Genomic DNA, 18,615 nt, shown 5'->3' on the forward strand with positions numbered 1-18,615 from the left:
TCCCCTTTACAGTTAATCCCTAGTCATAGCTATTCCATCACTGACTAGTAATATCAGTTTATCTACCACTTTCATGAGATCATCCTTTTTTAGTATCACCTTTTTCTTCTGCAATTCTACTTCTTCAAGCTCTCGACTTAATAATTGAATCTTGGCCAGCTGCTCCTCCTTTGAAACACCCACCCCGGGTAGCGTGTCTATTATGGTTAGTATCTGCCTCGTTTTGAGTATTATGTCTCTGGATAATTCCTGAAGACTAGACTGAAAGTCCAACTGAGATGCAGGGTGGTAGTCTGGGTTGACCATTTTGAGGTCAGATTCATTGAGTTTAACCGAATCGTGGTTCTGATCCACGTATGTGAGGGAAGCGAAGAACATATCAGTGAGCTGTTGCGAAATAAAGTGTTAGTGGAGAAAGAAATGCCAAACAGTGAAGAAGATACATACCTGATCCAAACATATCTGGAGTTGTGTAAGCCTATCTGTCATAATACATACACTCCTCTAAACGAAAGTTAAATAATCAAGAAGACAGAAGGCATAAAAAAAACTAAGCAAAGAACCAAGTTGTAGAAAAAGTTGGTCATATAAAATGTGAAGCCTTTCTCCTTACAGATTCAGCAAGTTCTATTCATTATATATACATTAAGAAAGTTTTCAATGGATTTTTATTCAAACCTTGATTCAAGACTCTTGCATCGGCAGACACCGACATTGTTTGAGATAATCTCTGCGAATGAGCTAGAGAGGTTACTTTCACCTTCTGTTAGATACATTTTAGCTCACTATGCTAGTAGACATCCAAGGTACCTTATCAGAATTCTTAATCACTTTGATGATTTAAATTTGTTTGTCCGTGCCTTCATAGAGTACAAGTACTTAAGCAGTTGGAATTCAACATTCATTGAGAAGTTCTACGGTTTGAAAAGGGTCAATAAAAAAAGGCTAGGTGTTTCAGCGACTCCAGATACAGAAGACGTCTCACAGAAGATTGAATCATTGAAGAGGCTTTCAAAAATTCAGCTACTTGGCTCATTATGTGATGTCTTGCTAGTACCTTATGCGAAAGAGAAGCTGGATGTACTTTACGAGAAATACCTTCCTCTCTTCGTATTGCATAGACTAAAACCGAGAGAGAGCTTTAAGGATTTTATCAAGTATTCATTTGTTAGGATTTATCCTATTGCCGTTATGCTCTTAAGAATTGTGGACTTGGCCTTCAAGTTGTTGTTTATCGGCGGAAAGATGAGTTCGACCACTATATTGCAGTATTTCTTCAATATTGAGTTCTCTCGTCTTAACCAGTACGACTACGAATTGGATGAGAAACGGGTTTCAAAGTTTCTTGCTGCTCCAGCAATTCCTTCCAACAGAGTCAGGCCTGAGAGTATGCTAGAATCAATTGCCAAACTATGGACAAAAATACTCCTGCCACTAAAGAAGACCACCCTCATCACTTCCAACTCGGTGCTACCGATCTCAATCTTTTTACTCAAGTTCTTAGAATGGTGGAACACGTCGGAGTTTTCTAAAGATTTCGGTAAGGACTCTGAAGAGAAAAGAATACTTCCAAAGCCTGATATTCTTCCATCAGCAGTTCTTCAAAATAAGAAAGTTGGTAGAATACTCAAAACAAGGGATAATCTTTGTAGAATATGCCACAAGGAGATTCATAATCCTGCGATTATAGAGACAGGCTACGTGTTTGACTACTCCTGCATCTACAACTATTTACGTGAAGGTGATAAAGAAAGCGGTGGAAGGTGCCCGGTCACGGGTAAAATACTCCTTGGTTGCAAATATAGTGAGTCCTTGAATGAATGGAAGGTTACCGGAATTAGAAGACTCATGATATAATTAGGAGCAACCAAACAGTAATTAAAAAGAGAAACATGCAAAGCTTAATATTTTGAAAATACCTATTTTCTTATCACTCACTATCTTCACTATCGTCCGAACTCTGCCACTCAATATAATTGGTATTCACAATCTTTTTAGAATTCTTCAACATGAGAGGATCAAAAGGAAAGTAGGCCTCAAGGTCCAAGAACTCCTGTTTACTTTCAAATCTATTTTCAGAAGAATCCGAGTTGGCCGAAGCATTTCGAACTCCGTTTAACCTTTCCCTCTTATTCTTTTCAATGATCGAAAAGCAATAGCACATATCCACGTTTTGAACTATTCTTGCAAATATCAAAACAACGGATTCATTGCAGTATTTTAAAGGATTGAACTTGGACACAATCATTTTGTTGAAAAACTTATCCAATCGTAACTCCCATTCTTCATCATTGTCCTCTTTCTTCAGATCTTTGTATCTGAAGCAGAATATATACATCAGTCCCTGTAAGACACAGTAGAGCATTTTAAATCTGTCCATGCCTCCATTACCATCTCCAACTTCCTTTTCCCTTTCAGTGACATACTCATTGCACCAAGCCATGAGATATTTCATAACTGAAAGAAGTTGCTCCTTAGATAATCCCTTCGCCCTAGCCATAAATGACGAGACATACTGCATTGCCTTGATTCTGTTAGCTATAATTTCTGTGGCGTTGAACACAACATCAAGGAGCACGACAAGAAATGAGTCGGTAAGGTCAGGCTGTTGTTGCACCATATGAAACATCAAATATTGAACGCACCTGGTATAATGGGTAGGTAAAACGTATAGTTTAAAGATCGATGTCAAAGTACTAAAAAGTTTAACTCCATTTCCAGACTCTAAACCTTCTGGAGTAAAAGAACTCTCCGTCTTCTCAAAAATAAGCTTCATAATAGAATCTAACTTTGCAGATAAATCACTAATGCTATGAATTTCTGCGTTATAATTTTCCTCATCGTCCATTAATGAATCGTCATCATCTTCATCATTGTCCATATCAGATGCAACTTCCTCAGCGTCACATATATCATTTATAGCATCCGAGGCCACCACAGTGGAAATATCAGACATCGCGCTAATGTCATTATCAGTAGCTCGGGCATTACTCTCTTCATCGTCATTTAATGCTGCATCTAAGTCATCATCATCAACGTCATCTATTTGGTTTTGTAACTCCACATCCAAATTTATAAGCTTCTCCACAATTAATGACCATATCGGATAGCGTAGATCGTCACAGTATGAAAGTAATGCAAGTAAATTTTTGGTATAGTTCACCATATCATCCATTGGAGCGGCTTTGTTCGGGAATTTATCACGCAAAATCAACGGTAGAAGATTAAATGACGTTGGACTGATTTGAATGAGATATTTTAGCGTTTTATGAAGTTGGTATAATTCAGTATCAGTCTTGCTGGTAAAGCCAGAAACCAATTTGCTGACCACCTCATTAAACCATTTCGGAATACCGGATACTAAAACGGTAAGGAAGGTTGAATAGCTCTTTACAAAAGCCGGATTCTCCAAATGACCCAACCAGTTGTAATTTAGAAGAGCTTGTATTAGAGGCGTAGTAGCCCTGTTATCCAGGCGAGATATTTCCTGGTTAAGTAAGCGTAGTATAACAGTGATGGAGCCTATAGATAAGGAATCCGACTTAGCAGGGTTCATGTTGACTTGTGAGGTGAGAGTATCTATAGCGGAAAAGTCTCCTTGGTCCAAGGAATCTAGCGCAGACCTTATCAGTCTGGAATACATTTGATGTGAGAAATCCGGCTTCATTCGTTTCGTAGCAGATTCCGTGAACTCATCGATCGGTCTCTTTCTGTGGGAAGAGATCTCATCACCTATCACAACATGAGATGCGTTGGTAGATATAGGTGGCGCGGCTGCCGATTGTATCGTGGTCATTGTATAAGAAGTATAGCAAGGGTTATCACCATTTAATGGCATCGGACACTGAAAACAAGGCTAGAGTTAACAGAGACTAAATTGTATCTATAAAAAGAGGTATGGGCAAAAGAAGCAAAAATAGTAAAAAAAAGGCAAATGAGATTCAATCACACCAAAAGACCTGCAAAAGTTCGAGTATTTAAGTTAGTGCCAGAGAGATCGTGATCGATTGACTAACTTATTCGTTCAACAGAGCTGAAGTGCTAAGAAATGAAAGTTATGTCGGTAGTGAAGAAACAAGATGTGCTGAGTTTATGATTTACTCAAGTCCGGAAATTATACTTAGAAAAACTTCACATTTTAAGATAAAAGAAAAATGAAATAAAAAAAAATTTTTTGAATAAAAAGAAAGAGAAGAGTCGTTAGGAGAGGAACGATGAAGTCGATTGACGCTTAGGTAGACGACGATTACATGCTCAGAAGAGGAAAGCAAGAGCTTAAGAAAATTGACAAGACATATCGATCATCATCACCACACGTGGAATTGATATAAGTTTGTGAAGCTCAGAGGTTATTATGCAGAATCAATATGAAAATAATGGAGAGCAACTGCAGCAGGGATTGGAGCAACCGCAAGAGCCACCATTAAATCAGCGGGGTATGATAGCGCACCCTAATCTACTGTCCACACTGTCTCCAGATCAGATCCGAAGGGACCAGCGGATAGGGTTACATGCAATCAGAGAATTTCTACAGAGCAAAACATCATTTGATGTTCTTCCTGTTTCCTACAGAGTTATAGTTTTTGAGACGTCATTATTAGTGAAAAGAGCATTGAACATTTTGCTTCAAAACAGTATTGTTTCCGCACCTCTCTGGAACAGTAAGACGTCGAGATTTGCAGGTTTGTTAACGTCTAATGATTTCATCAATGTGATTCAATACTACTCTCAGAATCCCACCCAGTTCCAGTTCATAGATAATCTTACATTAGACGGACTCAGAGATGTTGAGAAAGCCGTTGGTACTCCATCCCTGGAAACAGTGTCAATCCATCCTTTTAAACCATTGTATGATGCTTGTGTGAAGATGATTCAAAGTTCTGCTCGAAGAATTCCGTTGATTGATGAGGACGAGAACACACATCGAGAAATTGTCGTGAGTGTTTTAACCCAGTACAGAATTCTTAAATTTGTCAGTATGAATTGCAAAGAGACAAAGATACTACTACAGCCATTACATGAACTAAACATGGGTACGACTACTAATATTTCTGCTGCAAAATTGGAGACTCCAGTGATGGAGGTTATTAATTTAATGATTCAGAAATCAATCTCTTCTGTTCCCATAGTGGATGAGCAGGATAAGTTGATCAACGCTTACGAAGCAGTTGATGTTCTCACACTTATTAAGGGAGGATTATATGCGGATCTTACGTTGAGTGTTGGAGAAGCACTGCTAAAGAGATCTGAAGATTTCGAAGGTGTTTATACATGCACTTTGAACGATAGTGTATTCGCCATCTCAGAAACCATAAGAAAGGCTAGAGTACATAGATTGTTCATTGTAGATGATGACGGGAAATTGTTGGGTGTGCTCACTCTCAGCGATATTTTAAGATATATACTTTTCTCTTAATAATAGAGAGGGCCGAAAATGTATGCAAATAATATGAAATTCGTGGTCACGTGGTGTGGCGTTTTGCTTTTGCCATCGCTTGTCTCTCAGTAGGTTAGTAATCATTTTGCGGTTTTACTAATTAGGAAGATAATAAAGGAGCAAGGAAAAGGCCTGTAGATGTATGGATGATCTTTCTTTCTTTCCTTCCTCTTTATCTTCATAATTCCAGGTACAGAACCCTGTCGCTTGAATGATAATGGCTCCTATTGAACTTCCTGAGGATATACAGTGGTCCTCTAAGGCTAGTCTTCCTCAAGTTACATTACGATCCACTATAGCCGGTTTGTGCATCGGATCAGTGATTCTTATCTCTAATTTTCAATTTGGATTGCAAACCGGCTGGGTCTCTATGATGTCTCTACCTGCTGCTCTTTTAGGGTTTGCTGTGTTTAAAGCTTTCGAGGAAAAGTTGGGATTCGAATTTACTGATGTGGAGAATGTGTTTGTGCAGAGTGTTGCCGTGGCAGTCGCAACGGGGCCTTTGGCCTATGGATTTATAGGTATTATTCCCGCTATAGAGAAACTTTTGACTAATGCGGAAAGTGGGTACATTGATGGAATAGACTTGAAGCCGCTGTGGAAATTGGTTGTCTGGTCTGCTGGCGTCGCTTTTTTTGGTGTCTTTTTTGCTATACCTCTTAGAAGGCAGTTTGTGATAAGGGAGAAACTTCCCTTTCCTAGTGGAAGTGCTACAGCGACGCTCATATCAGTGTTCCATGGAACCTCGCTGAAAATTGATGGGACGGCTAGTGTTAAGGAGCTACCACAGGACGAAGAAACATCCGATGACCAACCGATTGGTCCCTACCACAGTAATATGACAATTATTGAATCACAAGATATATGTGAGCTTGCACATATGCAGGAGTACCATTCAAATCTCAAACTGCTTGGAATAACATCGATGGTGGCGTCTTTATACACTGTTGTATCTTATTTCATTCCTCAGATACGCGCTATCCCTATCTTCGGCTCTCAACTGTCAGAAGAATACATGATCAACTTTCAACCTTCTCCTGCCTATATTGGTCAAGGAATTATTATGGGTTTTCAAACCACTGTTTATATGCTCTTTGGTACTATTCTTGGTTGGGCTATTCTTTCTCCTCTAGCGAAGTTTCAGAACTGGGCTCCTGGCCCTACGGACGATTGGAAGGAGGGTAGTGAAGGTTGGATTATGTGGATTTCGCTAAGCATAATGATTAGCGATTCTGTGGTTTCGTTGACAGTCCTAATTACAAAATCTTTAATTAGATTGTTTTTCCAGTGTCTTGCTCATGCTCCAAGTGATGACATATCCTCAGAGATAGCTCACCAGGAGTTGGCTCAATTGATGGAAAATAATAACAGTGCCAACAGTGGCCAGATTGATATTAATCCAGATACGGTAACATACGACAGTACAAGTGATGGATCGTCGGATACAATGGATCATATTTTTACTAGCGGCAGCAAAGAGGCATCTGAATCAACAGAAAATGATTCGTCGTTGGACGATGTGGGTGAGTCTTATATGGTTCCTATGCAATGGGTCATTATTGGCCTGATTGGCTCTTGTGTGCTCTGCATAGTTTCTACAAGAATTGTGTTCGGTTCCGTCATACCAGTCTACGCTATAGTATCCTCGGTGGTGATGAGTCTTCTGTTGTCGATTTTAGGTGTTAAGGCATTAGGTGAGACCGATCTTAATCCTGTCAGTGGTATAGGAAAGCTTTCTCAGCTCATATGTGCTGTTATCATTCCAAAGGGTACAAGGGGATCAATTCTCATAAATTTAATTAGTGGTGCTATATCAGAAGCCACTACACAACAGGCTGGAGATTTAATGCAGGACTTGAAAACGGGCTACCTTTTGGGTGCATCTCCAAAAGCCCAGTTTATTGCCCAAATATATGGATCTATATTTTCGATCTTCATGAGTTCCTTAATGTACAAGGTGTACACAAACTTATATGAGATTCCAGGCAAGATGTTCAAAATACCGACGGCTGTGATTTGGATTGACTGCGCAAGATTAGTTAATGGTACTGGACTCCCACCAAAAGTACTAGAGTTTTCCATTATATTTGGTACAATATTTGGTTTGATTTCTCTTTTGAAGAATTTAGTGACAAATACTAAGTGTAAGTTCTACAGATATTTAAAATATCTTCCTGATGGAGTGCCAGTTGGAATAGGCATTTACAATGTGCCATCGTTTACGTTCGCCAGATTTATTGGCGGCCTAATTTCTTATTATTGGCTTAAGAGGATAGGCAATTGTGAAAAGTACCGCAGCAGTAAAGTGCAGATGATCATTTTCAGTAGTGGTTTGGTACTCGGTGAGGGGCTTTTCAGTGTGGTGAACATGGTTTTTTCAAGCTTGAAAGTTCCGCATTTATAAATTCATTTTAATGCATTGTACGAATTCTTATTGTTGTAGAAAAGGTTCAAAAATGATAGCATGCGAAGAAAAGCGTAGGAAAGGATACAGTAAAGCAAATAGTAAAACTCAGGAGATGTGGAAGCAAAGAAAAAGAAAATACTAAAGAAATAAGATTCAAAGAAGAAGAAGAACAGCAAAAAAGAGTATCGAAGAAATAAGATAGGTGAAAAGAAAGAAGAAGGTATAAAAACGAAAATAGAAGAGGTGGAGCTGAAGGAGCATGTAGTGAATGAAATCAGTTGGCTAACTTAACAACAGTTGCTTTGCTTATTGGCATATATGTTACTCATTTGTCCCATTTTGATTCCCCTGAGAAGTGAATGTCCGTTGAGGTAAAGAAGACTCATTAGAAGGGTTATTCGACTCGTTGTTGCCACCGTGACTGGTATGCTGCTCTCTAGAGTCTCCTCTAAGCTCTCTCAGCTTTTCGTTCTCGATTTTGTTATTTATCAAGAGCAGAGCATTTTGAATACCGTACATATTTCCCATCAAAGTCAATTTCCTTTCAGTAGAACCTGGAATTTCTTCATTAATCTTAACGTAACATCCAGTCTGCAGTCTAATATCTTTCAAGTTTCTACCTCCTCTACCAATAACAAGTCCAATATGATTTTGAGGAACAAATACCTCTTGATTCAGCTTACCATCGGAACCTGTGGAAACAGCACCAGTTCGGGTGTTGGATGTTGCCGTATCAGGATTGAATTGGGTAGTGCCATATGAGGGCTGGTAGAATCCACCACTCATATTGACAGGTTTAGCACCACGGGAATCACTTGAAATGCCCCCCTGCGATTCCCCTAATGAGGATTGTTGTTGACCAGAAGTAGCAGGCGGAGGTGGTGGTATATGTCCGTACAGACCCATCATTTGTGAAGGTACACCCATAATAGGAGGGTATCCAGACTGCGCAGGAGAGCTGTACTGCTGATGTGCCATTCTAGGTCCTCTATAATCGCCCATTTGCTGGTGTGCATCTTGACCAGAAGGCTGGGATTGTGGTACTTGTGATGGCGGAAAAGGTCTTAATGCCTGATTATACACAGGAATTGTTGGCTGAGCAAAATTGGCAGGATTGTAATATATAGCCTTTGACATTTGCGGTTTATGCTCTATCACTGTTTGCGCAATGTAATAAGCAGCTATGTGGATAGCATCCGCGACACCATTGATGTTAAGAACTCTATCAGAAGAGGCAGGAAGGATCTGATCGTTGGCCTTTAACATGGCAGCAGAATTCTCTTCAATCTCCCTGAATCTTGATCCTCGCTTACCTATGATGTAGCCCATCACCGTGTGAGGGAATAAAAGACGAAGATTGTATTGTTTCGACTCCAATGAAGAAGGAACATTCAACTGCTCACCCAAAAGCATCCTCACAATAAGGCCAAATGCCTTAGCTACATACTCAGCGGGGCCTCTCACACTGATGACACGTTCAGGAATACCTTTCAAGTTTTCACTAACATTGACGCGAGCATTTGACATCTCCTTGATTTTCGATATCGTCTCTCCCCCTTTACCAACAACAGTAGCGGCCTCACTTATTGTGCAAAGCATTCGAAAGTGCACATAGCTAGGATCATCATTATAGACAACTCTGTGAGAGGATATTGGCGGAGTTTTCGTTTCTTCTTCACTCTGGCCAGGCAAGTCTTGCTTGCTTTCTTCCGGAGTGGTGCTAGTTTCCAGTTCGTCCTTATTCTTCTCAGCAATATCACCACCGACCGACCCAGAAGTCACCGAAGTATTTTCAGGTTCTAAAATTTCCGAGTTGTCATCGTTGACATCCTTGACCGATTCAGCATCATTCATATCTTCCAGATCTCCATTTTCAGCCGATTCATCTGTGGCTGTGAGAGAGGCAGAAGTCTGATGTTTATCATTCTCTATATCCTTTTGTTCCACTGCGTCACTGTCAAGCGCAATACGTTTTACAGTATTGTGTTCGCTTTCTTCACTTTTCCGTTTGAGCATCGCGTGAAATAGATTAACAAACAAAGTAGTCAAGAAAACTAAGCCTTGAAGAAAACTAAGTATCGAGATTTATTAAGTGGACGCGAGAAGGTAATGAAATTTGAAGAGCGAGATTGAAAACTTTGTAGTTTTTCAGCATCATACATAGAAACTCTACCAAATATGCTCCAGCATACCCTAAACTGTAGTTATAATTTACACAAAAATGATACGTGATTTCAGAAAATCCGTTCTTATTGCTCCCCAAGATGTTACCCTGATGAAGAGATTCGAGTCTAACGTGTTCAATAATTCCATCATTGGTCAACTCAGGGTGAAAGCAGAGCAGCAGGTAGATAATTAATTTGTTTCGTACGCGACAAGAAACAAAGAAAAGAAGGGACCCAGTCTGGGCGAAGAGAAGTTTTTTATTTGCAGTTTATTCCTTTTGGAAGGTTTTAGAATCGGGTATTGAAGTTGCCATGGTAGATAGTCAACAGCATGATCAGTTACCAAGTTCAACATCTGAGGGCAACGATTATAACGAATCCGAGGATGAAGATTACGATCCTAACAAGGCCGATCAGGATGAAGCTGAACCAGATAAGCTTAACCAGAATGTGAACAGCAAAAATATAGGAGATGATAAAGGTGGCGAGAAAGAAGATGATGAATACAATGATGACGATTTTGAATTAGGGGAAGAGGACAAGAAAGAAATGAGGAAGTATTCGGCTATCGAGTCTGCCACTGGTGGCCTCATCAAAACGAGGCGGCAAAGGCAAGGAGAGGAGGAGGAGGCCAAGCTTAGGAAAAGACAAAACTTAGGAAGTATTCTGAAGAACAATAAAACTGGCAGTACTGATATCAATAACATATGGGCCGATATGAAAGGCCAATCGCGGAAGGCTTTGTCCAGAAGCTCCACTTTGGGAAGTTCTAGTGAAGCTACAACTTCAAGGCCCATGGAGGAAGAAGTAACAGAATGCAATTCTTTGCCTTCAAATCCAGACTCTCAGAACCCTGAGAAAGTCAAAATCAAACGAACGTACGAATTTGCTGGTAAAGTGGTCACTGAGGAAAAATGGGTGGACAGGAACTCTCAGGAAGCCAGAGCTCAGGTAAACTCGACGAAGCTTAGGTCTGAAGCAACCCAAGAAGATTCCAAAAAAGGAGGTGAAAAAAGATCTTTTACACAGAGGAATGCTAATTTGTTGTATCCACTCAGGAGAAAGAGGAGGAGAAAGACAAGTTTGTTAGAAGCTGTAATCAATAACTCCTCTGCTGCAAAAATATCAACTTTAGAGAAGTCCAGGTTGGACTGGGCCACATATGTTGACCAGAACAAGATTCATGATGAACTGAAATATAAAAATAAGGCTGGGTACTTGGCCAACCAGGATTTTCTCGATAGGGTCAACAATAGGCAGGCTAGCTTGTTCAGAGATGCTAGGTCTAGTAGTTCAAAAAAGAAGCAGTAAAACAGAATTTGTTCAGTTTGTATATTGTATAGTCTATTATGTATATATATTATTTTTGATGACGGTATATAACTAGTTTTCCTGTCTTCTACTACTAGCCCAATTGACCAAGTCAGAGAACATTCCTGATGTGGTCTTGTTGCTCTTATGTGCAAGCCATTTCTTGAAGTTCTTCAAATATATATCTAATACTCTATCAAGAGCTTTATCTCCAAACTGTTTTTCGATGTTCTTCGTGAAGAAAATGCAAGTATGGTTGCAAGCTGAAGTGAGAGCTTGAATCTTCGAATGAGCTGCAGTCTCCTGCACTTTTGAAAGAGCCTCAAGTGCACTTCTCTCGGATTCCAGCTCCGTTTTCCCCTTGCAGATCTTCTTGACGAGTTTGTGAGCTTTAACACCCACGCTTTTATCCATTGTTAAAACCATTAGATTGATCAATGCCAATAAAATATTCACGTTCAACGAGTCAGTGGGTCTCTCGTCGATGAATATCTCCAAAAGATCCAAAATCCGGGTCTTAAAAAAGATCATCATCTCACGAGCTTCCTGAGCCTCTAGCTTTCTTTGATTACCAGATTTTCCGTCGATTGCCTGCAGCGCCTCTCTTCTCTGTTTGAATATTTGCGAAAGTGTGGAGTCAAGGGCCATCATTTCCTCGTCCGACATTGACTCATAATCATCCGAATCGGTCACATGACTATCATCATCATCATCCTCTTCTCCTTCATCATCCTCTTTCTCCTCATGATTCTCTTCTTTTTCTCCTTTGTTTGCATCAGCAGCTGTATTCGTTTCGTCAGTCTCGCTATTCATCTCATTCTCGGATATTCTAAGAGCCTTAGAAAGGGCGCTGGTCGTATTCTCATTAACCTCTTCAATTTTTTTTCTTCTCTCATCTTCGAAAGCCGATGCCTCTGTTTCGTCCACTACAAGGTCACTGGAAACACTTGCATTCGCATACGAATCAGGCTCTTCCGTCGAGCTGGATGAAACTTCCTCTTTCTCTTCTTCTTCTTCAGCTTCTTCTTCAGCCATAGCCGGGTCAAACAATTTATCCTGTCCTTGCTTGTTTTCTCTGGTTAGCAATATCTCAAAAAGCCTGTCAAGTTGGCTTTCACCAATACCTTCGATCAAATTTTCCCAAATAGTGAATGCAACCTTTTTCATCAATGTGGATCTTTGATTAATGTACGTTAGCATAAGATCGATCAACACCTCAGTGATCTTTTTTTGTTCGTTCTCATCACGATCACTCTTGATGTTGGAAGCCTTTCCAAAAGCTTCAGTTAAATCAGACAAAATGGAAGCCGATTCGGAATCACCCGTGTATAGTTCTATCAATGCAGTTGAAAAAAGAATCTCAAAACAGTTTAAAAGATGTGTCTTTGGATCATCCAACTTCATGTTCTGTAATCTCTCCTTGATAGCTTCCAATGTGTTAATCGATTCAGATTTCAAGCCAGTCAAGCTGTCCTCAAATTTGAATCTCATTTCGAAATCCTCAACTTCTACTTCGTTTATCTGATGGTCAAAATTCATAAGATATTCTATCACATAGTTTGTCCAGTCGATATTCTTTTGAATGGACATAGCCTCAGAGAGAACAGAATAAAGTCTCTCCATAGATAACTTGGACATTCTCTCAGTATATCTTAATGGATCAGATGTTTTGATTAAAAATGTATGTTCGATCAAGTAGTTCAAAACGTGCTTTAACAACTCTGGACTCTTTGAAAGAATTTCTCTTTTAGACCTCACTAATTTTAGCAAAGAGTCAAGAGCCAATAACTGATACTTGATGATATCATAATCCGAATTAACTTCCACAGAGGTTAAATAGTCAATTGTATCAGACAATGATTGTTTTGAAAAGCACGAATTCAGAATATCAGTAATTGTCTTACTTTTGGTCAATTTATCGAAGTTAAGTGAAGTGCCAAGTAATTTCTCAAGAATGGGTATTCTTCTTTCCTCGTATTTTTTTGTAGTCTCTGTAAGCAATCGAAGAGTGTTTTTAGCAAGGCTGTGAAGCATTCTATTGTCCTTCGAGGACTGATTTATAAGGGATCGCAGTAGGTTTGCTGATAAAAGAGCAGATACCTGAGATTGTGTAAGGGAAGGTATCGAGAGAGCCAGGTTAAAAATTTCAAAGCCCCAATACTTTCTTTCTGGAGAGGCCGAAAGCTTGAAGAACTGCTCATCAATGACAGGTTTCCAGAATTCCGTTAAAGAAATCTGTTCAATAACTTTATTATCTTCCTTCTTATTATGCTTGTGTTTCTTGATCTTTTTGGTAGTTGTAGTTATTTCCGGAGACGATAATTCATTCAAAAGTGGGGTCCAAACATAATGAAGAGTGGGAGTCCACGAGCCTACCTGTCTATTTCCAGACTGATGGGACTGATCATCAGCAGAACCAACCTCCGAATCGCTCAAAACTTTTGCTAAAATCTCCATGTTACCCTTACTGAGCGGGTTACCGTTCTTCCAAGAGTTTATACCTACTTTTTCAGAGTAGAACTGCCTCTTGGCTGGATCAATGGCAAGGTAAATCAACAATCCTTCAGGAGAGAGAACCAAATCGGCATTTTTTATCATTTTCAATAAAGCGGTTATAACAACCTCGTCATCTAATAATTGAAGAGACTTTAAACCTTTGTATATGGTGACGAAACAAATTTCTCTAATCCAGGATTTAGTAAGGGCGATCTCTATTAAGCAGTCGTAAACCTCTAAAATGTGCTCAACGTGGCCCTGAAGCGCATTGGAGTTGATTAGAGCCTGATAGCCAAATAGTCTTCCAAAGAGGGTAGCACGAAGATTCTTGCCGTTACTGCTTTTGCCTGAGTTGTCATATAATTCATCATTTAAGTCATCCAGAAATTCTTTAATGGTATATTCATGTTTGTCATTAATTAGAATGGACAATATTTCAGCAAGACAAAGTGAATATCCTATTCTGGCAGAAGCTCTTGATGATGTGAGACCCTTAATTAATCTGGAAAGAGCATAGTGCCAATCCTTTCTATTATCAACAGCAGACAACTCCTTGATCAAGATAGTAGCTGCAGATATTCTCTCTGGTTCTAGATCAGACGCTAGTCTGTAATAGTTATCTTTTGAAACCGTCGTCATAACGATAAATTTTGTTAATTGAGTAGATGCTGATTAAGACAATCATGTTGATAATGTTCTTCCTTGTTATGTCCACTAAGAAAATTTTTTTATATAGGTTTGGCGCATCGGTTTTGAGTCAAGGATCGACGTATAGCGGCGCGACGGAGCTTTTAATATTTTTTCTCTCTCTCCCCGTTAAAACTTTTTCTCCGGCATTTCCCCCAATCAAAACGTGCTCTTTTTGACGGAGCGAGCGAGACTTTTTGTTTCCTCTCCATCATATCCTATTCCTAAAGACGACCATTGAACAACATGTCTACCGCTCTATGGAAAAAGGCCGGATTCTCGTAAGTATGATAATGTTCTATTGGATGATGTATTGTGTGTGACTATTTACTAACATTTTGTCCTAGCATCAACAAATATTTGACCATCTCGGCCAGAACTCTTGAAAAAGTTGTTAAGCAGGATCTCAGAGAAGATGGTGATAGAAGATATCTCACAGAGGTCACAGTCCAAACTCTACAGAATGGTGAAGTTGTCAAGGCTGTTGATCTTGAGACCCAGAAGGAAGTCATCATCTGAGGGTGTATTGTAATCCTTGCTCAGAGCTTAGAGCTTATATCTATTCTATTCCTTATCTACATTCACCAGGTTTCGATTGGGCTCGAAGTATATATATATTTATATATATCTCAATTATATTTACATCTCCCATATATAACTGAAGGCCGCTATTCTTCCTTGTACCTATTCTCTCGCGCATTTGATGTTCATCTGTATGTCATCTATCTCAACGTATCTCGATTCTCTGATGTCGTCTTGAGCTGTCGTCTTGAGCGTTGTTTTCGCGGTCGATTTCCAACATAGTTTTTTTTTTCATTTTTATAATACGCCTTTTAGACAGGTTTGAGAGAATAACTAATAATCTTTTTATTTTCTTTATCACATTTCTACTCTCTATCTTCTCTCTAACCGTTGTACTATAGAAACTCTCATAATTTGAAGTACTGTTCTTTCCACTCAATAGCTTCTTTTATTTGCTCTCTTTATTTGGAAGGCAGCTAGAAAAGGCCCTTGTAATAGGGACACTATTTCACTAACATATTCCAGTTCGTTCTTACATCTATTCCATCTTGTTATTTACACATAATATTCCCTATTTTTATTATTCTCTCATTGCATATCAAGCTTACATTCTTAGATGATATCCCGTTTGGCTTTCCGATATCAATTTGCCTCTTCATTGCCATGCTTCAGGTCAGATACGGTATCGTATCTAGTAAGAAGAAGCTTGCATACAAATAGGCTAATACGCAGCAGCAATGGTCGCTATATTCAAATGAAGTACTCGTTTGCACTAAATTTACCGATGAAAACCTCTCGTCTATTTTTGGCTACAACGCTAAGATCCTTTACAACTTATTCATCTCGATCAGAACAGTTGAATCGACAGAGTTTGCCTCAGAATAAGATAGGTGGTAATGACTTGGCTGAGAAGAAGGCAAGTACTTTGCAAACAGATAAGGAGCCTTTTCAGAGTAAATCTAAAAAGACCTGGAAAGAGAAATGGTTTGGATTAACGGTTGAACAGCAGAGGCAAGCAGGATTCGGTGAGGTAAAGCGATTACTTCAATTGGCCAAAAGAGACTCTAAATTGTTCGCTGTTGCTGTGATTTTATTGGTGATTTCCGCTGCCATCGTTATGGCATTACCTAAAATTACAGGTTCCATCTTGGATGCTACCAGAAAGTATGAGAAGTTAGAAGAGATTCAATTGTTTGGCCTTTCTCTGACTCAATTTTTGTTTGTCATGGCTGGTTTTCTTCTTATATCTACCTTCACCACATATGGGCGTATCATCATATTAAGAGTATTAGGTGAAAAATTGGTGGCCAGACTTAGATCCAGGATCATGAAGAAAACATTGAGGCAGGATATGGCATTTTTTGATGAAAATAAGGTCGGTGACTTGATTTCAAGATTATCTTCTGATGCGTATGTGGTTTCGAGATCTGTGACGCAAAATCTCTCTGATGGCATCAAACATAGTATTGTAGGAGCCTCTTCCATCACCATGATGTTTTTTTTGTCACCTAAATTGTCATTGATATTGTTGGCATTCGGACCGCCTTTGGTCTTTGCCTCCTACATTTATGGATTAAAGATACGTGCAATTTCGAGGGAGTTGCAGCAGTCAACTGGTTCGTTGACAAAAGTTGCTGAGGAGCAGTTAAACTCTATCAAGACTATTCAATCTTTTACTGCAGAGAGCAAAGAGTTACACAGATACGATAACCAGATTAGAGACGTCTTCAGAATCAGCTATAAGGATGCCGTAACGAATGCCACCTTCTTTGCCTCCACTGGAATCATGGGCAACATCACATTTTTGCTGACATTAGGGTTCGGTACCTATTTTGTAATGGCTGGTGGTATGACTGTTGGTGATTTAACTGCATACCTTATGTATACCGAGTATTGTGGGAGTGCTACTTTTGGTATGGCTAGTTTCTACACAGAGTTGTTTAAGGGTGCCGGTGCTGCTTCCAGATTGTTTGAGTTATTGGATAAGAAACCATTGATTGACGAAGTGACAGGCGCAAAGATTCACACGTCTAAGGGGCATATTAAGTTTGAAGATGTCAGCTTCAGATATCCTACAAGGCCAGATAATGTCATATTTGATAAACTCAATCTTGAGATCAAGGCTGGGTCTAATGTATGCATTGTGGGTCCTTCCGGTAGAGGTAAATCGACTATTGCATCTCTAATGCTTAGATTTTACAACCCAGAATCGGGAAGAATCACTCTTGATGGGGTGGATATATCAAATTACTCTGTTCATTCATTGCGACAGATTATTGGTTTTGTGCAACAGGAACCAATCTTGATGCCTGGTACCATTAGAGACAACATCAAATATGGAATGCCACCTAATGTTAAAGTGACGGGAGATATGATTGAATGGGCTGCTGCTAAGGCCAATTGTGATTTCATCAATCAATTTCCAGATAGATATGATACAGACATAGGACCAAGAGGTTCGTTACTATCTGGTGGTCAGAAGCAGAAGGTTGCTATTGCCAGATGTTTGATCAAGGAACCAAGAATAATGATTCTCGATGAGGCTACTTCTGCGTTGGACTCTAAGTCTGAGAATGCTATCAACACTACTCTAAGCCGGCTTTTGCGTGATCACTCTATGACTACGATATCCATAGCACATAGACTGTCAACTATTGAGAGATGTGACGAGATTCTTGTTCTTGGGTACGATGGGCAAATTGCAGAACAAGGTAAGTTCAGTGACCTATATGCAAATATGAATTCACGTTTGTATAAGTTGTTAAATGAGGTGAGTAAAGAGGATACGCAGAAAGAGAATGAAGAGAAACACCGAAGAGAGAGGGAAAGAAAATTGAAGTTGGAGGAAGCCCTCAAAGACTGCAGAAACAAGCCTACTGTGCTTAGTCAGGAGCAATTACAAAAACGGGAAGCTGAAGACAGAGAGTTGATTGGAGATAGCTTCAGAGAGGAAGGTAGTGAAATGAAAGATGATTTCTCTCACAAATTCATAATTCCTCAGCACATGGGAAACGAGGAAATGGTGATGAAAGTGGCTGAGAATGATTCGGAGATTCAGGGTATGGAGGAGGAGAATGAGAGTAATGGCGATGAGGTATCAAAAGAGCAAGACATTAGTGATAATAAAGCTGGGCAGGATGATGACAGCAAGAATGCCGATAACGATGTGGCCAAGGCCAAAAATAAATCTCATGTCGGTGTTACAGTTACTACTGGTGATCATATACGAGGTCAGAGTGAGGCTCGTCACTAGATATATAATCTCTTATCAATTTTGGGCTATAATAAATTAGAATATATTCAAACAACTTTCTGACTCTATTTTTTTCTTTTTTTTTCTGCTGCAGACGATCTGGGTCACTCCGAGGCGTCTATTTAAATTTACATTTTTTACCAGTAATTATCCGGGCCAGTCAGGTACTTGTGGCGTTGAGTTGCGCGCTTATACAATAAGACATGAATGTGAGGCAAAAGTTATGTTATCATATGAGGACTCCATTATTTTTTTTTGAAGACCCTTGATCACCTTGCTGCTTTCTGAGTTTGATATCTTTTGTCTTTTTTTTTGTGACTTTTATTCCTGTCCTTAT

The 18,615-nt window shown here is 39.4% G+C and overlaps 9 protein-coding genes across 9 annotated transcripts; 5 read left to right on the plus strand and 4 right to left on the minus strand.

Annotated features, from left to right (window-relative positions):
* Nucleotides 1-12: 12 nt before the first annotated feature.
* On the minus strand, nt 13-489 carry FOA43_003629 (uncharacterized protein; the record flags this gene model as incomplete). Its single annotated transcript, XM_038923880.1, has 2 exons — nt 13-387; nt 448-489. 2 exons carry the CDS (start codon nt 487-489, stop codon nt 13-15), a joined length of 417 nt encoding a protein of 138 aa, XP_038779808.1.
* A 171-nt stretch (nt 490-660) lies between these two features.
* Nucleotides 661-1,857, plus strand: FOA43_003630 (uncharacterized protein; the record flags this gene model as incomplete). The annotated part of the gene is made up of 1 exon (XM_038923881.1): nt 661-1,857. One exon carries the CDS (start codon nt 661-663, stop codon nt 1,855-1,857), a length of 1,197 nt encoding a protein of 398 aa, XP_038779809.1.
* A 73-nt stretch (nt 1,858-1,930) lies between these two features.
* Nucleotides 1,931-3,796, minus strand: FOA43_003631 (uncharacterized protein; the record flags this gene model as incomplete). The annotated part of the gene is made up of 1 exon (XM_038923882.1): nt 1,931-3,796. One exon carries the CDS (start codon nt 3,794-3,796, stop codon nt 1,931-1,933), a length of 1,866 nt encoding a protein of 621 aa, XP_038779810.1.
* Nucleotides 3,797-4,354: 558 nt separating this feature from the next.
* Nucleotides 4,355-5,416, plus strand: SNF4 (AMP-activated serine/threonine-protein kinase regulatory subunit; the record flags this gene model as incomplete). The annotated part of the gene is made up of 1 exon (XM_038923883.1): nt 4,355-5,416. The coding sequence occupies one exon, from the start codon at nt 4,355-4,357 to the stop codon at nt 5,414-5,416; it is 1,062 nt and encodes a 353-aa protein (XP_038779811.1).
* A 238-nt stretch (nt 5,417-5,654) lies between these two features.
* Nucleotides 5,655-7,841, plus strand: FOA43_003633 (uncharacterized protein; the record flags this gene model as incomplete). Its single annotated transcript, XM_038923884.1, has 1 exon — nt 5,655-7,841. The coding sequence occupies one exon, from the start codon at nt 5,655-5,657 to the stop codon at nt 7,839-7,841; it is 2,187 nt and encodes a 728-aa protein (XP_038779812.1).
* Nucleotides 7,842-8,165: 324 nt separating this feature from the next.
* FOA43_003634 (uncharacterized protein) lies at nt 8,166-9,860 on the minus strand (the record flags this gene model as incomplete). The annotated part of the gene is made up of 1 exon (XM_038923885.1): nt 8,166-9,860. The coding sequence occupies one exon, from the start codon at nt 9,858-9,860 to the stop codon at nt 8,166-8,168; it is 1,695 nt and encodes a 564-aa protein (XP_038779813.1).
* Nucleotides 9,861-10,065: 205 nt separating this feature from the next.
* On the plus strand, nt 10,066-11,320 carry FOA43_003635 (uncharacterized protein; the record flags this gene model as incomplete). Its single annotated transcript, XM_038923886.1, has 2 exons — nt 10,066-10,191; nt 10,340-11,320. 2 exons carry the CDS (start codon nt 10,066-10,068, stop codon nt 11,318-11,320), a joined length of 1,107 nt encoding a protein of 368 aa, XP_038779814.1.
* Nucleotides 11,321-11,392: 72 nt separating this feature from the next.
* Nucleotides 11,393-14,455, minus strand: FOA43_003636 (uncharacterized protein; the record flags this gene model as incomplete). Its single annotated transcript, XM_038923887.1, has 1 exon — nt 11,393-14,455. The coding sequence occupies one exon, from the start codon at nt 14,453-14,455 to the stop codon at nt 11,393-11,395; it is 3,063 nt and encodes a 1,020-aa protein (XP_038779815.1).
* A 1,324-nt stretch (nt 14,456-15,779) lies between these two features.
* Nucleotides 15,780-18,278, plus strand: FOA43_003637 (uncharacterized protein; the record flags this gene model as incomplete). Its single annotated transcript, XM_038923888.1, has 1 exon — nt 15,780-18,278. The coding sequence occupies one exon, from the start codon at nt 15,780-15,782 to the stop codon at nt 18,276-18,278; it is 2,499 nt and encodes an 832-aa protein (XP_038779816.1).
* Between the last annotated feature and the right edge of the window lie 337 nt (nt 18,279-18,615).

The sequence above is a fragment of the Brettanomyces nanus genome, chromosome 4 (assembly GCF_011074865.1).
Source record: "Brettanomyces nanus chromosome 4, complete sequence".
NCBI lineage: Eukaryota > Fungi > Ascomycota > Pichiomycetes > Pichiales > Pichiaceae > Brettanomyces > Brettanomyces nanus.